The sequence below is a fragment of the Brachypodium distachyon genome, chromosome 2 (genome assembly GCF_000005505.3).
Source record: "Brachypodium distachyon strain Bd21 chromosome 2, Brachypodium_distachyon_v3.0, whole genome shotgun sequence".
NCBI lineage: Eukaryota > Viridiplantae > Streptophyta > Magnoliopsida > Poales > Poaceae > Brachypodium > Brachypodium distachyon.
The window spans coordinates 5,226,972-5,249,349 of NC_016132.3; the positions used below are offsets into that span (position 1 = coordinate 5,226,972).

The 22,378-nt window shown below is 41.2% G+C and overlaps 2 protein-coding genes across 4 annotated transcripts; both read left to right on the plus strand.

Annotated features, from left to right (window-relative positions):
• The first annotated feature begins 293 nt into the window (after positions 1 to 293).
• LOC100833670 (probable pre-mRNA-splicing factor ATP-dependent RNA helicase DEAH9) lies at positions 294 to 11,357 on the plus strand. The gene is made up of 23 exons (XM_003565401.4): positions 294 to 513; positions 630 to 774; positions 1,378 to 1,452; positions 2,238 to 2,327; positions 2,456 to 2,535; positions 2,762 to 2,831; positions 2,932 to 3,017; positions 3,408 to 3,477; positions 3,565 to 3,660; positions 4,552 to 4,657; positions 5,154 to 5,200; positions 5,298 to 5,381; positions 5,448 to 5,501; positions 5,916 to 6,016; positions 6,150 to 6,240; positions 7,252 to 7,416; positions 8,565 to 8,654; positions 8,743 to 8,814; positions 9,373 to 9,471; positions 9,596 to 9,682; positions 10,162 to 10,215; positions 10,686 to 10,765; positions 10,854 to 11,357. The coding sequence occupies exons 1-23, from the start codon at positions 401 to 403 to the stop codon at positions 10,999 to 11,001; spliced, it is 2,103 nt and encodes a 700-aa protein (XP_003565449.1). The 5' UTR covers positions 294 to 400; the 3' UTR covers positions 11,002 to 11,357.
• Positions 11,358 to 14,033: 2,676 nt separating this feature from the next.
• LOC100824061 (translocase of chloroplast 132, chloroplastic) lies at positions 14,034 to 20,603 on the plus strand. Of its 3 annotated transcripts, none has more exons than XR_002963615.1 (3): positions 14,034 to 14,224; positions 14,315 to 19,162; positions 19,250 to 20,603. XR_002963615.1 is itself a non-coding variant. In XM_010232309.3 (2 exons), the coding sequence occupies exon 2, from the start codon at positions 14,349 to 14,351 to the stop codon at positions 17,604 to 17,606; it is 3,258 nt and encodes a 1,085-aa protein (XP_010230611.1). In that variant the 5' UTR covers positions 14,034 to 14,224; positions 14,315 to 14,348; the 3' UTR covers positions 17,607 to 20,603. The 3 variants fall into 3 exon arrangements, 1 of the variants encoding a protein (XP_010230611.1); XR_002963616.1 differs by having other exon boundaries at positions 14,315 to 18,905; positions 19,122 to 20,603; XM_010232309.3 differs by having other exon boundaries at positions 14,315 to 20,603.
• The last annotated feature ends 1,775 nt before the right edge of the window (positions 20,604 to 22,378 follow it).

Below are 22,378 nucleotides of genomic sequence, written 5' to 3' on the forward strand. Positions count from 1 at the left end.
TTCTAGCAATTTTTCATTTCTTGCTTTAAAATACCACTATTCGTTACCTTGCGGCAGAATTGTTTGGGGTGGGGGGGCCGTCCCTGACGCGAAATGACCAAATCGCCTCGTTGCAAGTGGGCCATGCCGTCATTGTAAATTTTTTTAGAGGATGCCGTCGTTGTAAGTGAGACTATCGAAGTGAAGGTCATTCGCCCAGTGGGCTGTGGCCCATCAATGATGGGCTGTTGATGGGCCACAGCCCACTCAAACACATAAACCAACGGTTAATGGGCAGAAAAGAATTCAGAGTTTCTAACGGAGCTTCTCGTTGGTCGTTGTCCCCCGCTTCCTCTGCCACACCGAGGCGGAGGCACCGACCCCGCCATCAGCCGTTGCCAAGCGACGAGAAGCAGCAGCCATGTCGAGGTTCTGGAGACCGGGGTCGGAGAAGCCGAGCGCCTCGCTCGTCGACGACGAGGAGGGTGGTGTACTGCTCCTCCCGACCAACACCAACTCTTCTTCCTCCTCAGGGTGCGCTGCCCCAAACCCTAAACCCTGTGCCTTCTCCCCCCTCTCACTTGCGCTCCCTACTTGAGGTTCCTAAACTTGCACCTGAGAGCTGCTGCTTCTGTTTTGGTTGGTGGTAGGTTTGGGTACGCGTCCTTGGAGAGGCAAAGGCAGCGGCTGCCGGTGTACAAGTACCGCAAGGCTATCCTCTACCTTGTCGAGCGGCATGCCACGACCATCGTCGTCGGCGAGACCGGCAGCGGCAAGTCCACACAAATCCCCCAAGTACGTGCTCCAGGCTTTTTTTTCACACCTCGAACGGACAGTGGGTGCCCAGATCATTTGAGAATTGGTTGTGTGCTGGGCATTTGGTCGAACAGTTGATGTGCGTGTCAGAGTGTGCGTGTGCTGATTGTTCATGCTATCCTACTATGAGGATCTTTATGGCGGTATGTAAGATAATTTGTGAACGGTCACACAACAGTACATACCACCTAGAGGGTCTTTACGTGTGCACATGTCTTACCGCCGTATGCCACAGTAGTTTGGGCTCAAATATTTGTATGAAGGTAGGCTGAATTGAGATGTATCTTCGTAATTAATTTTGGATTTTTTATATATTAACTCCACAATGAAGCCATAATACTTTGCTTGGTTGTACCTATATGCTACAAAATTTTGAATTTCAACCTGCATAGTTGAAGGTTGAATAGAAAGTTCATTTTTTGTTGGTTAATATGCTATTTTTCTAATATTGTAAAGAGACAAACGACCAAACGCTTATGGCTATTGCCTAATAGCCCCTGAAAAGAGCAAGCACTACCTGATATCTCATTATCTTACTTGCATATGATTTTTCCTTTCTTACCTCACTGTATTTTGAACCAGTATCTTAAGGAGGCCGGCTGGGCTGAGGGTGGTCGACTTATAGGTTGCACCCAGCCAAGGCGATTGGCTGTGCAGGTATCAAATGTTTTTAATCTCATTCAGCTGCACATCATTCTCTGGATGCTATTTAAAGTTAGGTCTCTCTATTTCACTGTCTTATAAGAGCATGCACCATATTATTCTTTTGGATACGTCCCTAGCCATGGCATGCAACGGTGCGAGGCTCTTAGCTACTCATCTTTGAGGCAAATTTATCTTTTTCTTCTGGATGATCTCTAGACTCTAGCACTATCTACCTTTCTTTATAGAGCATACGGTCCACCCTAAATTGGAACACACCAAATCGTAACAATACAGAACTAAGAAATAGAGATACATATCTTCATCATAATAGGGTTAGGCAACTTCGTAAAGATAAGCTTGGCTTTTCTTGACTATCTTCATCATAGTGATAAATAACTTTGTAAAGATACGCTTGGTCTTTCTTGGGCATGAAGGTTTATCCACCCTCTCCCCCTCCGTCCATGCGTGCGTCCCAGGGTTGCAATTTTATGGTGCCAAAAAATGTGTCCATAAAAGGACTTATGCTGGCAAAATCGTGACCTTTGAGAACTACTCTATGTAGCAATGCAGCGTTGGAAAGCATTCTTCTGACAACCTCTCGTGGTCCAGTAGTTATAAGAAGTCAGCTTATTCCAACCATATGTTTTACTGAGGATGTCTGAGTATTTTTTTACTGTTCTTATAAACTCTTTCTTAATTTTTATGTTCCATAATTTATTTTCTGTTAGACTACATTTGCAGATGTTTTCGTTTTTATGATCATTTCTTTTTTCAACCCATCTTGATAATGTGAACAGACGGTTGCATCAAGAGTAGCTGAAGAAGTTGGTGTAAAACTTGGAGAAGAAGTAGGTTATACAATCCGATTTGAGGATCAAACAAACCCGGTATGATTAAGTTTTTCTCCTTTCACTGGTTTCTTTGTCTGAATGCTCCAGCATGAAACACATTGTTTTCTATCGGCTTTGTGCTCTCTTAATCTATTACTCTGCTTATGACCTACTCGGTTTGACAGGGTATGACCATGATCAAATTTCTCACAGATGGGGTACTGATTAGAGAAATGATGGAAGATCCTCTTTTGACCAAATATAGGTACCTTGCTATGACCCTCAATGTTAGATAATAAGCTTGAAGTCCAACTTGTCACATGTCTCGTTGTCATGATTACTCAACCATGTTCAATCCAATTGTATATCTTTATCCTGGTTATACATTGGTGATGATATTCTTAATGGAGTGAGAACTCCTTTTCCAGTTGGACTGTTCTATGCTGGTTTTATTTTATTCACATAGCAATCCATGTTTTCTGTTGTATTAGTGTAATTATGATAGATGAAGCTCATGAAAGATCCATTTCAACCGACATCTTGCTGGGACTCCTAAAAAAGGTTCGCGCTTTTGAATATGCAAGTTTGATTTCTCTTGAACTCGGCTGTGGATAATGTTTTTGTTTCCTGCTTTGCATGCTTCTTTATATCATCTGGCCAGATTCAACGCCGTCGACCAGAGTTGCGTCTTATCATCTCCTCGGCAACAATTGAAGCAAGATCCATGTCAACCTTTTTCAGCATTAGGTCAGTCCCTGTCTAGTAAGAACTAGTTTTGCATCCTTCATCTTTGCACTTGTTACTTTTTATGCAACTGAAGCAAGTAAATGCAGTACAGTGCATCTACCAGGAAATTCTCGAGAAAGTAATTTTAGTCATAAAGATGGTCAAAGAACACAATTGGCTACCAAATATAGTAAAACTTATATATTCTCCACTCACGGGCCATGGTTGCTAATTGTTCCCAATTCGTGGTTACCTTTGCAGTATCCACGAAGTCGCTACGCGGTATCATCAAGATGCAATTGTTAACTCTGATAAATGCACTGTTGTCTTGTGCTTAAGCATCATATACACTTCGAATTGCGCTAGCAAGTTAGTGAGGGACTGATCTCTTTTATATTCTTTCACCCACAGGCGGAAGAATTCCTTGCCTGAGTCTGCTGATGATTTACCCAACCCAGAACCTGCTATCCTTTCTGTTGAAGTATGTTTTACTTGTAGCTGAAGTATAGATGTGGAAGGGTTCTCCTCATTGATGAAAGTGGAATTTGATTATAATTTGGTTCTGTAGGGTAGAGGGTACACAGTGGAAACTCATTACGTGGAAGAACCTGTCTCAGACTACTTGCTGGCTGCTGTCAGTACTGTCCTTATTATTCATGAAAAGGTTAGTTGTTTCATGCTGTTTAACAAAGACAAGATGTGATCTACTCCCTCCGATTATTATGCTTCTTAAGATGTTTTTGATAATTTGGGAACTTCTGTTTGATTTGCTTGGTCTGTGAATTCATTGTTTTGTGTCACTCAGCAGTTATTGTTTACTTCTCTTAAATGATACTCCCTTTGATCCAAAATAAGTGTCTTGGATTTAGTACAACTTTGTATTAAAGTTGTACTAAATCCAAGACACTTATCAAAGTTGTACTAAATCCAAGACACTTATTTTGGATCGGAGGGAGTACAAATCGTAAGCATATTCAGGTTTTGGTACCACTGACTTATATGCATGTGGTCAATTGTTTGTCACCCTATGGGTTTAGCACAAGTTATGTGGGCAATTATATGCTCAATCTTGCAAGCATTAAAGCTCAAACTATACTTGATTAGCTAATGTGAATATGTCTGCCCACAAAAATCAAAATTTACAATGTACACATCAAAATGATAGCTGTTGATTAAGAGACAAAATCACATAATTAACTACAATAGTTACAGAGGAACCAAGTTGACAAAAAAAACATATCTTATTATATCACTTTTAATTAAGAGAGATTTGCAGACAAATTTACCTTGCACAGCAAGCATTGGTGTGCCTCTTATCAATATTAGTTTATAACATCAGACAAAGTGGTTAAAGGAACACAAAGCTGATATGGCCATAGTCCATCAGATAAACAGGCACTACCTTCTGTTTCTTTTGATAATGTTGTATTCTCTGAGGTGAATTTGGAGCTATCATCATTCATCTTTGTAGTATTATCGTAAAAAAAAATACTCTTCCCATTCATTGAATATTCAATAGCTTTCTTTCATCTCCACTATCATGTAATTTCTGCAGGAACCACCAGGGGATATTTTGGTGTTTTTAACAGGCCAGGATGACATAGACGCTGCTCTTAAGTTGCTAAATGATGAAATTCAACACCTTCGAAAACACTATTTTGGTAACTCTTTTCCACATACTCCCTCCCTCCCAAATTAAACATCGTTTTAGTTCTATCTCGGATACCAAGGAGATTTATTCGCTGGCTGCACGACGTTTACCAACGAGTAATATCGGTAGGTGGAAGGCAAAAGGTCTCTTTGGTCGGCATGCAGAGATGTGAACGCTCCTGCATGCAGGACTCTGAGCCACTGCATGGCCACGCATGCAGCCGAAAGGCCTTTTTCTTCACAGTCTTAATTAGTGTTAAGGGCTGGCTGGCCTCGATTGCCTAATACGACATTTTTTCTGGGAAAAATAAAAAAATCCTAAAACGACGTTTAATTTGGGAAGGAGGGATTATAGAATAGTTAACTAAAAAATCATGTTCATGTTTACGATAAAATAGGTTCTTCAAATGATGTCTGGTCCTTGCAAACCCATGTATTGCCAAATCTTTTACCTGCTTGCGGTAGTATATTTTGTTTTCTAATGCATTCAGATTACTTTATTGTCAGATTTGGTGATTCTGCCTTTATATTCTGGCCTTCCACGTGGAGACCAAGTAAGTAGTCCTCACTCCTAATTCATGTTATAATAAATTATGTTGTCATTAGATGCCATTCCATGTTGATACTATCTAGTGTTCATTGGCTTTCTAGGATCTAATTTTTGCTCCTACTCCAAAAGGGAAAAGGAAAGTTGTGATATCAACCAACATCGCTGAGACGTCATTGACTCTGGAGGTACTGCATGGCTATTCTCACAAAATACCATGTTGACTGTAACTGATTTCTCTCAATATTGTGTAGGGCGTGGTGTATGTTGTTGATAGTGGATTTTCCAAGCAGAAGTGTTATAACCCGGTACATTCTATTCATTCTATTTTAATATTTCAAACTGGCTATCCTAGATGTAGCTTAGCTTTACTTTTGTTTCTTTTTCTAATGCTGAAATTTGAATGCCGACTGCTACAATAATCTTCAATCTGTGGCTTCTCAGTGCTCATTCACTTGCGTGTCCATCAGAAAACTCTTGACTCGCCAATCTAGTAACTAACCTCTATCTGTAAGAGCCAATCCAGACGAGTTACTTAAGGAACCCTCTCTTTTTTTTCTTATTAAAATAAATATAGTGGATCTGTTAATATTTGGAAGTTATTTGTGACTGACATTCCTGATGGCAAGTGAAACCGAGATCAAATTGTTTGGTGTAATTTTTTTCGTGTAGTTGTTTGGTCTAGCCTTTCTTGTCGCAGCTTAGCTCTATTTCTTTTGCAGATTTCTGACATCGAGAGTTTAGTTGTTGCACCAATATCCAAAGCATCTGCAAGGCAAAGAGCAGGCAGAGCTGGAAGGGTACGACCCGGGAAGTGCTTTAGGTATGTTGAGCAGTTTTGTTATTGAGCTTGTTATTGAGAGCCTCCTCTATGGCAGTCCTTGATTTATCATTGTTCACCTTGGTGTTAAATATTGTGCCATTTGTTTGCATCTCAGAAGCTATATCTCCTGCAGGCTTTATACAGAGGAATATTACCTAAATGAAATGCAGGCAGATGGAATTCCAGAAATGCAAAGGTCTAACCTCGTTTCCTGCATAATACAGGTATCTTGGCTGGTCTGTTTCGTGATTCTTTTAGTTATACTGTAAAAGGATAAGTAGATAACACATACTCTAACAGCTCATATATTATTTTTTCTATTTATTCCCCTATGTACCTCATTTATCATTGACTCCCGCTGCAAGCCAATAAGTGCCCGCACTCATTTACTTCTAAATCAACTTGGTTGGCCATACACTAGAAACGAGAGCTCATCTTGGTTGAAGTGCAGAAATTTACATGAGTTGTTTTATGGAATGGAGGGAGTACTTGCCATAATCTGCATTGTTATTATTATAAAAGATGGTAGGCAAGCTTGCAACCAGTCACCCTACTTTTCGGTGCTTATGCGGTACACATGCACTTTTGTCACTTTTGGCTTTGTATGAATAAAATTGCAAAAGACATACGCATGGCATATCGTGTCATGCTGCAGTATAAAATTGTCTTCATGTATATATCGAATATACAATTACCAAAATAATGTGTTAGTAAATTTAAATCTTTATTGTTACTATCTGCAACATTAATCTATGGAAGTCATTGAAGACACACTTACTAATAAAAAATATATTAGTATCTCATGTTCATCAGCACATCAACTAAGCTAGACTGTTAGGGCTTGTCTTCACTTCTGTCTAAACAACAACGATTAGAACCGAGCATCCCTGGATGTTTAACTTATGAGTTATGACAAATGTGTCAGTTTCTTGCATCATGTATAATTTCCATAGTTTGCAATGCAATTATTTATTCTTACACTTGGCTTGCTGAGTCATGAAACCAGGAAAATGCTTCAGTTGCCCACAAAAATGTAATCCATAAGAGATACTGTAGTTTATCAGGCACAATCTCTTTGAAAAGTGTGCACTGAAGCATGTCCTCCACATTGAATATGATTGATTTAATTAATTTCCTGAGACATACAATGGAAAGTGTTGATAGGGTTTTTGCACATAATGTAATATTTATGAGCAATTGTATACCATTTATTAAATTATGTTCTCGGATGACAGTTAAAAGCACTAGGAATAGACAACATTTTGGGATTTGATTGGCCAGCTTCTCCATCACCCGAGGCAATGATTCGGGCTCTCGAAATTCTGTTTTCACTTGGAATCCTTGATGAAGATGCCAAACTAACAGTTCCCATTGGTTTTCAAGTTGCTGAGATGCCTCTGGTATGTGTATCTTAATTTATTTATTTTCTGTTGCGTACATATTCTTGTTTTTTCCCCAACCTTTTACGGAAACGGATCCGGGTGTAAATGATGTTTGCTACATGCACAGACTACCGAGGCGTTCTGTCATGACTAGTTGACTACTGAGTCAAATGATTTGCTCCTGAACTTGCCACGTGCAAGTTAGTCATTTTCGCTAGCCAGTCTCAGTTCTGGGCTGTTCATCTATGAAAATTTAAATTAATGGTATACTTCTAGGAAAAACATTGTGCAAGCCATAGAAATCTAGGTGAAATGCTCAAAATCTGACTAAATTTTGCTGGGAGTTGGAGCTTTAGAGTGACCGAGCCGGTGACTGCCGGTTCCCAGCAGGAAATTGCTAGTTATGTCGGTAGCTTCTGACTGTGGACCAGGAATTTGGACTTATGGTTATCAAAATCATGTAGTGAGTACCTAGATTGCTGTTAGATCTCAGTCTACAAGTATATACGATGAAAGATACTCAAAGTAAAAAATATAACATGATTAAGGTCAGTGTGACCTGAACGGATCAATAAGTTCAATTGCACAGGACACTATTTACTTAAGAAGAAAAAAGGCATCCATGCTTGTCGAAATTACTATTTTAAAATGCTACAAGAATACCTCTGATATTTTTTTTCTTTGTAGATTGCTAGGTAAGGTTCAAATATTAATTTACTAATGTTAATGTTCAAGAATATCGTCTGTACGTGTTTGCCTTGAAGACTTCTAGTTATGGTTCATAGTACGATATGGTTACATATTCTGATGTATCTGGTGCACCCAAAATGATTTTGACATGCTTTACTTCGTGGCTAGCTTTAGGAACTCTAGTTCTTGCACCCTCTTGTTTGACGAGTTTGTCTATATTCTTACGATGCTTTGTTGATCTACTTAACCATCAGGCATATAATGTTACTCTGCTGAATGTAGTTGATGGTAACATGTGAAAATTATGATGCTTTTTTGGCCATCTAATTACTCTTTTATGTCTATTTACACTTGCACCAGCATATCCTATTATACTTGCACGAGCTATGTACATATTTTTTTACTTACATTTCTGGTGAATATCGCTCTCTTCTCAAGTTAAGAGGTTGTTAAAAATACTTCTATTTTTTTTGTAGGACCCCATGATTTCAAAAATGATCTTGTCAGCCAATGATTTTGGATGCTCTGATGAGATATTGACTATAGCAGCATTTCTATCTGTTCAGGTTAGGGTTTTTATATCTCATGCGTCCCTCTTTTTTTGTGCTATATTAATTTAATCTTTGAATTGTTCTGACACCCGCCAATTTATAGTCTGTGTGGGTTTCTATGAGGGGAGTGAAGAAGGAATTTGATGAGGCCAAACTTCGGTTTGCTGCTGCTGAGGTTCGTAAGATCGCGTTGCTGCCAAATTTGTTTGTTTACTTAGGAACCCTGATGTTAGTTAGTTGTTAATATTGAAGCTCATATAGTGCTTAGTGCGGTCTAGTATTATATGACAGACATAGACCATATTACAGGAATATCATGTCACTGAAATCTTTGTCTTCAGTTCAGTTAGTTTATGATCAAATTCTTAAAGTAGACACTAGACAATTCATGCTTTCAGATTTGAGCAAAATCCTTAATGAATATTATTCCGCTTAAACGCTTTCATGCACTGATCTTATGGGCATGCAAGCAGTAAGCTGGTACTGGTAACAGACCCTCTAGTTCAAGACCCAATGACTTTTGGGTAACTTAGCATTGGTGTTACTGAACAAAACATGAAAAATTAGAACATGAAAAGGCTATGACCAACACCATCCCTATTTAAGAGCCTCCTTCATGTGTTTCTGCACATGCATGTGCAAATTCTCAAAAGTGTGCTTGATTAGATTTGCTCTTGGTTGCTTCTTCATCTTTGCTAATGGTCTTGACTCTTTTATATATACTGTAACACAGGGAGATCATGTAACGTTCCTGAATATCTACAAAGGATTTCACCAGTCTGGAAAATCTAGTCAGTGGTGTTACAAGAACTTTTTGAATCACCAAGCATTGGTCTGTGTTATATTGTACAAGGACATAATTAATGTTTATCAAGAATACCTGCATATCCAAAGCAATGTTCTCTTTTGTTGCACACCTCCTTTTTTTTAATAATGTTTTGTGCTCTTTGGTGCAGAAAAAGGTTATTGAGATCAGGGCGCAGCTTGTCAGGGTAATGAAAAGGTTTGGCATTCCGCTGAAATCATGCGACAGAGATATGCAGGTAGGATGTTTCCAGTTTAAATTATTTTTTGTTTGATACTTACGGCACAAGTTCTCTGTGCATACTAGGGATACTAGGGCTAATGCCATTGTGCAAAAAAGAAAAGGTTCTTATCCCTATGATCCATGTTATCATTTCTTATATCCAATCCACCACAGACGGATAATATATATACACTGCACAATTTGGACAGTTAAGCATCAGCACCACCCAGATAGTTCAACTAATTGCTTGTTTGTGGGGGGTTGGGCCTTTGGGGGGATATCTTGTGCAACAATGATTAGTCCATATTTATTATTTTAAAATTAGTGTTTCCAGTGTCAGCTCTGTATGATATTTTTCCCCAGTTCATACTACATAGTGATGGAGGTGCTTAAAATTATCCTGCTTGAATCAATTATTTCTGATCTATAATGCCCAGAGATTATTGAACCTTTCATGTGCTTATTCTAGTTGCTCTGTTTCTCAACATTTTGCAGGCAGTTAGGAAGGCCATTATTGCTGGTTCATTTGCTAATTCATGTCATCTGGAGGTATTTTCTCAGATATTACATTATACGGCAGATTTGATGTTATCATACATTACGTAGGCGAAAGCCTGTTTTCCCCCACAAAAGCCTGCTATATATAAATTGGTTGATAGAATTGTATGAGCCCAGACTGGCCAAAATATCGGGAATGAAATTCCCCTGCAGCTATCATCCTAAGATTATTTTTGGTTCAGCTGGCCAGCACTCCTCACCCCACAAAAAAAGTCCTTTAATTATTAGACACTGGAAAGTGATAGTTTAGGTTACAGATGAGAATACCAACAAGCACATAAAGGGCAAAAGCCCTGGGATGACCACACTTCCAAGTACTTAAAAACAAAACTTAACTTCTTTGTGGTTGACGTTCCCTTGCACATTTTTTCATTTATCTTTAAGAAGCGCTGCTATCCGCTGCATGTATGTAGTTGATATGTAATTTGTCTGTCACCCTGCTGACTTTCTCCACTATGCAGGAATATGGCCAGAATGGAATGTATAAAACAATTAGGACATCGCAAGAAGTTTACATCCATCCATCTTCCGTGCTCTTTAGGTGAGTTCCTTAAAAATTTACTAATATTTGTTGGCTGTCTTTGTGGTATAGTCCTTGTGCACTTCATGACATCATTCTGATATTTCAGGGTTAATCCAAAGTGGGTTGTCTACCAGTCTCTTGTTTCAACTGACAAGCACTATATGCGTAATGTTATCGCAATTGAACCATCGTGGCTTACCGAAGCTGCACCACATTTTTATCAATACCGAACACCCAATCCAGCTCCACACTAACTTTATTGTAGTAACTTCTTACTCAACTGTGTTTACCCTCCATTTATTCATTGTAACAATGGTCTGAAGTTAAGTGCCCTGCTGCGCTGTGGGCAAGACTGAGGAATTTCACATTTTGTTGTGTTGGCTATTATACTTAAGGTTGGCTGGGGTTTCACCCTTTCTGTCAGTTCATTAGTTCAGCTGGAAAGTATAAAGATCAGTGTAACCTGCTTTTATTTTAAATATTAGTTGCTTTGATGACAATCAATTGGGGCAAAGACATTGATTTGATGTATTTTTTATATGCGGAGAACTTCATTTTCTAAGTGGCACGATTTTGCCAATGGAAAGGAACGATCATGTTTGTATATAAACTAAACTTATGGTTATTTTTTTTTCTGCCATCTATGCTGAATATTTGCTGATATGCGTCATTGCAGTCTTACCAGGAGATTCTTCATCCTCTATAGCATGTCATGGGCTCATGGCACAGCGGGTATCAGCTTTCTTAGCTTTCTTAACCGTTGAATGCCTCTCATTTTGTTACAATCGTAGCTGCGTTTTTTCCTAACATATCTACTGTTGTCACCCGTTTTTCTGCCAATATGGTACCGCCATTCATTTTGTACGTACTGGTACTTGTCTTATAAAAGGGTCTAACTTCCAGCTAACTTCCAAACTGTCTTTCTTCATTCATTCCCCTTTTGTTTTTTTCTCCATCTAGAAGTAGAATAGAATAACCCGGTTGAAGGGTATTGTGCAGCACATGAAACATAAATAGTTTAAGTTAACTAGCTACTCTAAGTTTATGATCTGCACTTTGGGGTTTTCAGTACTCATTACATAGGACTTAAAAGGACATAATGACATATGTGGATATTGGTAGTTATTCAGTGATCATGCGCCTAGATTCTCTAGCAATACTAACAGATCTAGGTGAGGTATGTAGCTATCAACAATTCGCTCTCTTCTATTAGCTGACACATAACCAACTCAGCCGCTGATGTCTCTTCTTGTCTATGGAAAAAAAAAACACCGTAAGTTCATCTGGTAATTAAGGTTTGAAATAGCGTGCTAACAGATTTAGCGGAGGCGGCCTCCAGATGCTATAAACACTAGCGTGCGTTACTTCAAATAGCTTACTGCAAAAAAAAACTGCGAGATAGCCCAAAAATAAAAAAAAATAAAAAAGATTTCAACAGCTAAAACTTGTCTATGAACGCATAACCAACAAAAAAAAATTCTCCAATTGTCTACGGGACCAAATCCATGGCATTAGCACAAATATGAGACATAAATTCATAAACACGGTCAAGATTAAAGGACTAAATAGTTTTAAGGTAGTTACATCTACAACCCACAAGGAGTGGTACACTACATACTAGGACGTTTAGTGTGGTTCAGTGTCAGTACTTTGCAAACAGCGTTACAGCGAGCCAAATTGCTTAAACGTAACGTGGCCTCTTCAGATCCGCTATATCAATGCTAAACCGCGCTATTTTTTACTGGTTGAAAACATGTCTTGTTTCTTCCTTGGGAAATAACATCGGCTTTGGCTGCATATCTTACTGTCAGCATCTTTCGGAGACGGCTTTGGCTGCATTTCTTACTGCCAGAATCTTCCGAGTTTCCGGTTATGTTCCAAGTTCAACTTTTCTATCAGGATTATAACCACTAGATTCTTATCACTTTAGACCTTATTTGGCACTGGTGTTTTTCAAAATTTTATCCCCTCAAAATTCAAAAACACTATAACCCCCAAATGATTTGTTTTGTAGGGGTGGATTGCAACGGATTATTCCTAGATTTCCGTACAAAACATCTCATTTTTACCAATTAAAAACATTTTTCATACCAGTGTTTTGTAGTGGAAGGGGGTTTTCAGAGTATTGAATGAATACCCAATATAGTATACACTAGTGCCAAACAAAACCTTAGAAGAAACAAAACATCGGCAAGTCAAGAAAGGAAGAAAATAAGTTATGTGTTTCCCTTGCAACAAGTGTTGGAGTTTCCTACGGTTGCGGTTTGTTCGGTTGCTAGTAATCCCATTTGGATCCCAACTATGTTTCTAGGTGCAAAACCCACGTGGAAACTCTCATCGGGGAAATGAGCGAGGTTTCCTTGGGTAGAGGATCTACGTCTTCGTACTCATGACGCGTGTTCCCACGTTGTCCTGCTCGTCCTTGAGCAGAAACAAAAAAATTAGTTTAGAGATTAATGAGTATTGTATCATCCTTTTTCTTTCGATTGCAAAATCTGAAGCAAATAAAATACTTGCTCCGATACATAAAAAGTGTCTTTCACTTGGTACAAAATTTGTACTTACTTAGTATAAAATGAGCGACACTTTTTATGAATCGGAGGGAGTACAATCATTGACAAGTGTCTATTGTTGGCAGGCTATTTTTTTTTGCTTCTTTTACTCCTCCCCTTCTCTCTTGGGACATCTATGGCGTTCTTTTCTATCTAATCGAATGACGAAATCGACTGTCTTTTTTCTAAAAAATAACAATTGTCTGTGATTGACTCTTAATTAATTAAAAAACAAAAGTTCATAATTAGCATTTATACATGTGATGGCTTGAAGTTATGATAGTGGCATGATCCGAAGGATATACACGTGAAAGTTTCCTCATAACTAAGCAGTGTCATCTATTTAAAGAAGAATGCTCGTGCATATAATTTAGCAATTTATCTAGCAACAAACAAAATCATACATGCGTTGGAGTTGGTCGTCGCGCCATGGCTGGTAAGGTCAGGGATAAAAGGATGGGTACAAAAAATACATAGGAGGAGAAGAGTAATTTCGGCATCCCAATGATACGGACATCTTTTTTTAACAGTGTGACTAACAAAATGTGATGGACATACGGATCTGACTAATAGAATGTGATGGACATTTGACAGTAGTGCTGCTTTGCGTCCAAAAACCAAATTGTAGTTGTATTTTGAAGAAAGCAATTATTTGAGTGGTATTTGGGGACATTTGGTTCTTTATTGCTTCTTGGCAGTGGTAGCATGGCAATTCTCTATTTACAGACGTCCTGAGCCAGTCGAACGTCCCGGAGCCATCCCGGCCTCTCTCTCCTCTCCTGACCGCGCCGCGCGAGGCAACACGCCAGCACCCTACCGCGTGCGTCCCGTTCCGTATTCCGATCTCCCACGCCTTCGCCGCCGACGAGGTTGGTGGGCTCGACGATCCGCGGACGCGACTGACCTACCCAACGCGACCACAAAGGTGCCGCCATTACAATTTTATTATTCGTTCCATTTCCTATCCGCGCCCCTGTCGCTGTCGTTTGATCCGTCCCGTCTGTATTGGTGGCAGGCTAGGGTTTCGCTCCGCGCGACCGGGGATCGCGATGGACAACAGGGAGAAGCCCCTGCCCGAGGCGGGGCATCGGGGAGGCCCTGGCGGGGTCGCCGAGGAGGAAGCGGCGGCTGCGCAGGTCGGCGTCGACCCGGCGCCCGATGTGACGGCGGCGAACGAGGGTGGTGGTGGCAGGATCTTGGGTGGTGAGAAAGGGGACGCAGCCGAGGGGGTTGTGCAGGCCGATGTGAAGCGGCCGCCTGGCGTGGGGGCGGCGCAGAAGGGTGGCGGTGATGAGGTTGGCAAAGGTGACATCAAGTCTGAGCCTGATTCTGTGAGATCGGAATTTAACAGTAGCGCTGATGGCTCAATGGATCCATCGGCGGGCCATGGTCACCAGGTCACTCAGAACAGAGCCGGGAATGGGACACCAACTGCGGCTGAGTCCGACGAGGACGCTGATCTCTTTGTAGAGGTAGAGCAGCAGGAGCTGGCTGGTTCAGATCAGAGCGAGGAGTTTTTCGATAATGCAGAGGCTTTGGTGGCTGGAGAATCTGTTGATGTTGAGGGTGATGCGATTGAGGATGGTTCACATGCCGAGCTTCGTGTAGAGGATGATACCATGCATGATGAGCATCGGGAGCGCTTGGAGGAGGAAGCTATGTTGACAGCGATCAGGCAGTGTGTCACAGATGCTGTTTTGGCTGAGCATATGGAGGAGCATCCAGAGAAGGGTGGCGAAGATGTTCCTGCATGTGTTGGCAACCCTGACATCCCCGTGAGTTCTAGTGGTGAACCTGAGCATATTAAAGAAGTTAAGTTGGCTGATCAGAGCACAGAGCAGCCAGAATATAGCGAGGGAGATATTCCTACCCGTGATAGCAAGCTTGAGGTACCTGCACAATTTGGAGGTGAACCTGATGTGGTGGTCGAGGAATTGGCTGACTCAAACTCCTCTGATGATGAAAATAAGGGTAGCTCTGCTTCTGCACGACCCTCTAGTGCTGCTGCAGGGCATTCTAATGGATCCTCTTTACCTTCTCGCCCTGCTGGCCTTGGATCATCGACTTCCTTGTTACAACCTCCCGCTCGACCGGTTCAGCAGGTCCGTGCAAATGGCCCGGTAGGTGTGGGAAGGGACACGCGGCAGGATATCGAATCTGCTGGGGATGACGGAGATGAGAATGATGAAATCCGTGAGAAACTCCAGATGATACGGGTTAAGTTTTTGCGTTTTGCTAATAGGTTTGGGCAAACGCCTCATAATATGGTGGTCTCACAGGTTCTTTACCGGCTCGGGCTGGCAGAACAGATCAGAAGCAATACAAATACAGGTCATGGTGTTTTTAGCTTTGACCGAGCACAAGAGATGGCGGAGCGTCTTGAAGCTGCCGGAAATGAGCCCCTTGATTTGTCTTGCACTATCTTAGTTCTTGGTAAAACTGGGGTCGGTAAAAGTGCTACTATCAATTCGATATTTGATGATGTCAAGCTGGAGACAGATGCTTTTGAATCCAGCACTAGAAAAGTTCAGGAAGTAGTTGGGATGGTTGAGGGAATCAAAGTAAAAGTGATTGATACACCTGGCCTTTCATGCTCATCTTCAGACCAACACTACAACCAGAAGATTCTCAATTCCGTGAAGAGACTTGTCAGCAAAAGTCCTCCTGATATTGTTCTTTATTTTGACAGATTGGATATGCAGAGCAGGGACTATGGTGATGTCCCTCTGCTGCAGACCATTAGCAAAATATTTGGAGCCTCGGTTTGGTTCAATGCCATAGTCGTGTTAACTCATGCTGCATCAGCACCACCAGATGGGCCGAATGGTATTCCTCTTAGCTATGAGATGTTTGTCACCCAGAGATCCCATGTAGTCCAGCAAGCTATAAGGCAAGCAGCTGGCGATGTTCGTCTTATGAATCCAGTCTCCTTGGTGGAAAACCACTCAGCGTGCAGGACAAATAGGGCAGGCCAGAGAGTGTTACCAAATGGACAAGTCTGGAAGCCACAGTTGTTATTGCTCTGCTTTGCATCAAAGGTTTTAGCAGAGGCCAATGTGCTTCTCAAGTTGGAGGATAGTCCCACTGGTAAACCTTCTAATGCGAGGATTCCCCCGCTTCCTTTCTTCCTTTCTTCACTTCTTCAGTCTCGAGCCCCAGTGAAGTTACCGGAGGAGCAGTTTGGTGACGATGATGATCTTGAAGATGTGGTAGATGATTGTGGTTCAGATGATGGTTCAGACTATGATGACTTGCCTCCTTTTAAGCGCCTTGCGAAGTCTCAACTTTCAAAGCTGAACCACGCACAGAGGAAGGCATATCTTGAGGAGCTAGATTACAGAGAGAAGCTATTCTACAAAAAACAGCTGAGAGAGGAACGGCTGCGTCGTAAAATGATGAAGAAAATGGCAGCAGAAGCCAGGGCTCGAACAGATGATTTCAGTAACAGCAATGTTGATGGTGATGACAGTACTCCAACCAATGTTGCTGTGCCTATGCCCGACATGGTATTGCCCTCAACTTTTGATTCTGACTATCCTAGTCATCGCTACCGTTTTCTGGATACGCCAAGTGAATGGCTTGTCAGGCCTGTGCTGGAGACCCAGGGCTGGGATCATGACGTTGGTTATGAAGGTCTAAATATTGAAAGATTATTCGCTGTCAAAGGTAAGGTCCCTTTATCTGTGTCTGGACAACTGACAAAAGACAAGAAGGATAGCTCCCTGCAAATGGAGGTTGCAAGTTCAGTTAAGCATTCCGAGGGTAAAACAACTTCACTCGGACTTGATCTGCAGTCTGTTGGCAAGGATATGGCATACACTATTCGTGGCGAGTCGAGATTCAAGAACTTCAGGCGCAATAACACAGCTGCTGGCATATCTGCTACGCTCCTTGGAGATTCTGTATCAGCTGGTGTGAAGATTGAAGACAGACTGATCGTGAACAAGCAGCTGCGGCTTTTAGTAAGTGGTGGCGCTATGAGCGGGAAAGGAGATGCAGCTTATGGTGGCCGCCTCGAAGCAACACTGAGAGACAAAGATTACCCAATAGGGCGTATGCTTTCTACTCTCGCGATTTCGGTTGTAGATTGGCATGGGGATCTGGCAGTTGGTTGCAATGTCCAGTCTCAGATTCCTGCTGGAAGATCTAGCAGCTTGATTGCCAATGCGAATCTAAGCAACAAGGGGACCGGGCAAGTCGGCATTCGCCTAAACAGCTCCGAGCATCTCCAGATCGCACTCATTGCCTTTGTGCCTATATATCAGAACATCAGAAAGTTATTAGAGAAGTACTCTGAATCTGCCTAGTATTAACTATCTTTATAGGCCTGAAGCGACAGCGACAACAGCACAAAGCATAAATTGGAACGATCTATTTACTTCTTTATTCAATCTTTGCCAACTTTGTAAAAAAAATTTATCTCCTTTAGCTCGATTTGATGAAATTGGATTTTCGAATACATCCTCTGTCAAACGCTTTCTGGTATTATCCTCGCTGTTTTCATACCTGTCCACCAGTCGCTGGTGCCCCCCTTCTCATACACAAATGTGCTGGCACTGCATACCTGTTTCTTCCTGATATCTGAGTTTTTCTGCATATTACCAAAAATGCACTAGGGGTATAATAATTTTGAACAACAACCCAGTTTCTTAGCCGTGTAAACGGCAAAGCCTCTGTTTGTGACTGCTGAACTGTGTGCGTGGCAAACATGACTACAAGAATCCAACAAGAATAGAGGCTAATTTCACTTTCGTGCCATTTGTACATTTTATGCTGTCGCTTCTGCTGTGAGGTTATAATTTCTATCTTTGGTACCTTTCCTGTGGTAATTCAAGAACAAGTAATATCACCTTTCTTTTCCTGCTTGGAAACTGATTTATTGGATTTTTGGGGTAAGGGGTTAACTACCTCTAGCTTGGATGTTAGAAATGTTTGCTGAGAAATAATCTTCTATATCTAAGTAGGAGAACCCCACTACTTGATTTCTCTCAACATGCAAGCATGCCACATTATCACATCATTAATTTGTTCACACCTATTTAGTGAGAAACTCATATTTTTTGCACATGCAGGCATGCTGCTTCTATCAAGCTATCCCCACTTAGTGAAGAATCTATCGTGCAATTTCATTATATGTTTCATATTGTGGATAATCTTTTGTTGCTACTCAAGTTCACTCACGTATGTTAAAGTAAAAATTTCCGCAACGTGCGGGGCATCATCTAGTTCTGTACAAATGAGGAGACATCTAATCTGACAAATAATTCTCCCGTTCGGTTTACTTTTCCTTTTTACATCAATGTGGTTTAGTTGTTTAATTGATTGTGTCGTGTGGTTGTAAATTGATAGAGCTGTGCAACAAATGAAACTTCTGATGCTACTTGGTACTGTTTTATCCGAAAGAATTAATATGGTCTGTCAGTATTGAACCAGTCATGGCCAAACAAATATATAGCAGTGAACAATTATGGGAACTTGGTTGTAAGCTGAGTATTTCCTCCTACTTGTTTATTGGCCTCAGATCCTCATATATCCAATATTGTGACAGGAAGATGGTCTTGCCCGGATGTTTTATGCCTTTAAATCCACATGGGACTACAGCCTCTGTGAGTATGCCTCTCAATCCTCCCATTTGCCTCCTTCATCTGTGGTTGGATTTTTTTTACGCAAGGTGGGAGCTCTCCACTTCTTGGTCGGCTTCACTGGCTCGATGTGGTGACTCTCATGGATTCACAGAGACTACCCCAAAGCAGTGGCTCCGTCACACTGATTTGGATGGTTGAGCGATGCTGCCAGATCCTCACAAAGTGTATCTTGTCTAGGTGGCTTGCTACTGCATGCTCGAGAGACCCACAGCTTGCAGGTTCGAGTCCCACCATCCAACCTATTTTGTATTCTAGAAGGAAAAAAAATGCCAATCTGCCAAGCTACTGTGCTGTACTGGCTGCAGCACCTGTGCGCTCACTCCCTCAACTCCGTGCTTGTGCTCCAGGGCAACTCTCCCACTAATCCACCAAGGACCAGGTAACACATGACTGTTTGTTCTCTTATTGCATCTTAGTGTATCTGAATGGATTTGTGTATCTGAATAACCATGTAATGGATGTCTGCTCCTTGCAAGTTCGTGTCCTTGTCAAATTTCATTATTTGCTTGCGATGGTAAATGGTGATCTAGTGCATTCAGATTTCTTTGATTACCAGATTTGGTGATTTTCCTCTTGTACGGAGACCATGTATGCAGTCCTCATCATTAGTGTTATAATACAATATGCTGTCATTAGTTGCCACTGCATGTTGACACAATCTAGTGTTTTCTGGCTTTTTCTAAGATCTCATTTTTGCTCCTACTTTGAAAGCGAAAAAGAAAGTTGTACATGTCATTGACTTTGAGGTACTGCATGACTACTCTAACAGATGCCATTTTGATTGTGACTGATTTATCTGAATGCCATGTAGTGCGTGATGCATGTTGTTGATAGTGGATTTTCCAAGCAGAAGTGATAACCCGGTACATTATCTTCGTTCTATTTTTTTTCTTCAATCTGGCTATCATAGATATAGCTTTACTTTCGTTTCTTTTCATAGTATATTTTTGTGTGAAATCCTGAAATTTGAATGCCAACTGCTGCAATGATCTTCAGACTGTGGCCTGCTAGTTCCCATTCAATTGTGCATCCATAAGAAAACCCCTTGACTAGTTGACTTGCAATCCAGTAACTAATCTCTATCTGTAAAAGCAATCCAGATGAGTTAATTAAGGACCGTTATCATTATTTGCTTATTGGAAATATAATGGACCTGTTAATATTTTGAAGTTATCTATGACATACTTCAGGGCTAACACATTACTTGTGGCATTGACCCTCATCCATCTTTAAGCTGGACTGAGCAATCAAAACCGAGATCAAATTGTTTTGCTGTAGTTTTTTCTACCATGTTTGCTTCGTTTGGTCTTCTTTGTTGCAGTCTCCTTTCGCAAATTTCTGACATCGAGAAGTATAAAGTGTTGAGCAGTTCCGCGTTATTGACGTATAAGGTGATGGTTATGTTGTATGCCGTGCTCAATTGTGGTGATTTTGAGCAATTTACTGATTGGACCACGTTTGGAGGGAAAAGAATGCAAGTGCTTATTTGAATAATTATCCTACTCGTATATATGTCCCTGTGAGATGACATTGGTCTGATGAAATGGGATTCAACTTGGATTTTCTTCTCTTGTTCTTTTTAGAGAAATTACATTTTCTTAGGGCACAATCTTGCAAATGGAGAGAATTTTACATATGAATAAACTTATGGCTTTCCTATTCCATTAATGATACAAGCCTTTATTTATTTTCTGTTATCTATGCTGATATGCGACATGGCGGTCCTTGTGATGTTCCAAGTTTCAGTTTGTCCATCTACTAGGTTCTTGTCACTTTAGAATAAGCAAAGCATCGAGAAAGTCAGGAAGGGAAGAAAAAAGGTTCTGTGTGCCCCTACCAAACTAATTTTTGGGGTTTGCTACTGCTGGAAACTGCTTCCACCTTTTTTGAAAAGTGGAGGATCTAGCAGACAGATTAAGAGATTAGGAGCTATGTCTTCAGCATAACGCAAAGAACAGTTAGATTCGGTAGGACCTAAAAACCTCGGCAGTCAGCATCGTATCTAATAACGTGGTGATATAAGAATGCTGCCTCCCTCTGTCGCCGAAAACGGAAAGGAATGCAAGAGTTCCTTCAGACCCGAGGCCCATAGGGCTGATTTTGGGCTCAAAACCAACCTCCATAACAAGATTTTGGATACTTTGCAGCTGCGAATTTGCATAAATGCTACAGGGACGACCAGGTTAATTTACAATTGTCATAGTTGGCTAGTTGCTGTCAGATGAAGAGCTCTGCCTTCAGCTTAAGGTAAAGAACAGTTAGATTTGGTAGGTCCACAAATCTACGAGGCTCGGTATTCAACACTGTATCTAACGCTCCTCTGATTTAAAATGACACTTGCCGAAAGGTAAAGGAACACGAATTGTATAGCCTCAAACTTTACAAAAAAGTACTCCGTAACTGTCAACTGTTTGTTCAGGGAGTTTGGATCTCCACTTTGTCCTGCCAGCAAGTCATATCTTATACAACGGTATACAATTGTCTTGGCCATATTTTGAATTGAATCCTACTTTGTTCTTCTTGGATTCCGCGTACTATATACTTGAACCCAGGAGTACCAATCAATGCGTTAGCCGAAAAGGATACCATATCCTGACCTGGTGTCTACGTGTTGTACTATAGACGTCATGAGTAGAACCGATCAGTGGCCGGTCAGCCAGGGCAACTGGGCAACGATGATCTCCGTGCGAGCAAGCTACGAAGGGTTTTGTCCACGGCGATGCTGACCGTCGCCACGTCCCCCTCGGCGTAAACACCGCGGGCGGTTCGCCGGCCAAAAAGTACAAGCAAACGCGGTGACTCGCGCGGCGGACACGCGTAAGGAGTTAGCTGAGCTTGAGTCTCCACCTCTCACCGAGGGAAAAGAAGACGTGATTGTGACATTAATTCCTTGAAAATAACCACTGCCGACAGTCGGGTGCGTATCTTTCTTTGAGGTCACGAGGTAGATCTGGTTCCTTCGGTGATGGTTAATACAGTAATCTGTGGGAGCTGATCGTTCCATATTTTGTTGTTTTTCAAACCAGGGTGATCCAATCGCCCACTTGCACGTGGTCATTCAGAACTTCAGGTGCGGTACACTGTATTGAATAATGAAGGATTGCAATTTTAAAAGTTATCTGTTTTGTTTTGTTTTTCATAAATCCAAGTTCCATTCGTCAGTCTTTTGGTTCTATCCGAGGACACCGAGTATTTTGTCTCGAGAAAAAAAAGGTCGGTTCTCGATTAAGGATTAACAGGAATACATATCGGTGGAGAAAACGCGGGCATTCCGCGGATCAACTTTTTCTCCCGAGCTGCTTCTTTCTTTAAAGCCGCGACAGACAAATTAGTTTGTTAGTCGGAAAGCCTGCGAGCCTTTTCGACATGCTAAAATCTGTCTAAGCAAGCCGTACATTCCCACTAATTCATTCTAGTCAGATACAGGTCAGCGT

Coding starts and splice junctions, on each gene's coding strand:
- LOC100833670 (XM_003565401.4), top strand. CDS start 401: ATGTCGAGGTTCTGGAGACCGGGGTCGGAGAAGCCGAGCGCCTCGCTC. Junction 1,453..2,237: donor CAAGGCGATTGGCTGTGCAG/GTATCAAATGTT, acceptor TAATGTGAACAG/ACGGTTGCATCAAGAGTAGC. Junction 5,382..5,447: donor AGACGTCATTGACTCTGGAG/GTACTGCATGGC, acceptor AATATTGTGTAG/GGCGTGGTGTATGTTGTTGA.
- LOC100824061 (XM_010232309.3), top strand. CDS start 14,349: ATGGACAACAGGGAGAAGCCCCTGCCCGAGGCGGGGCATCGGGGAGGC.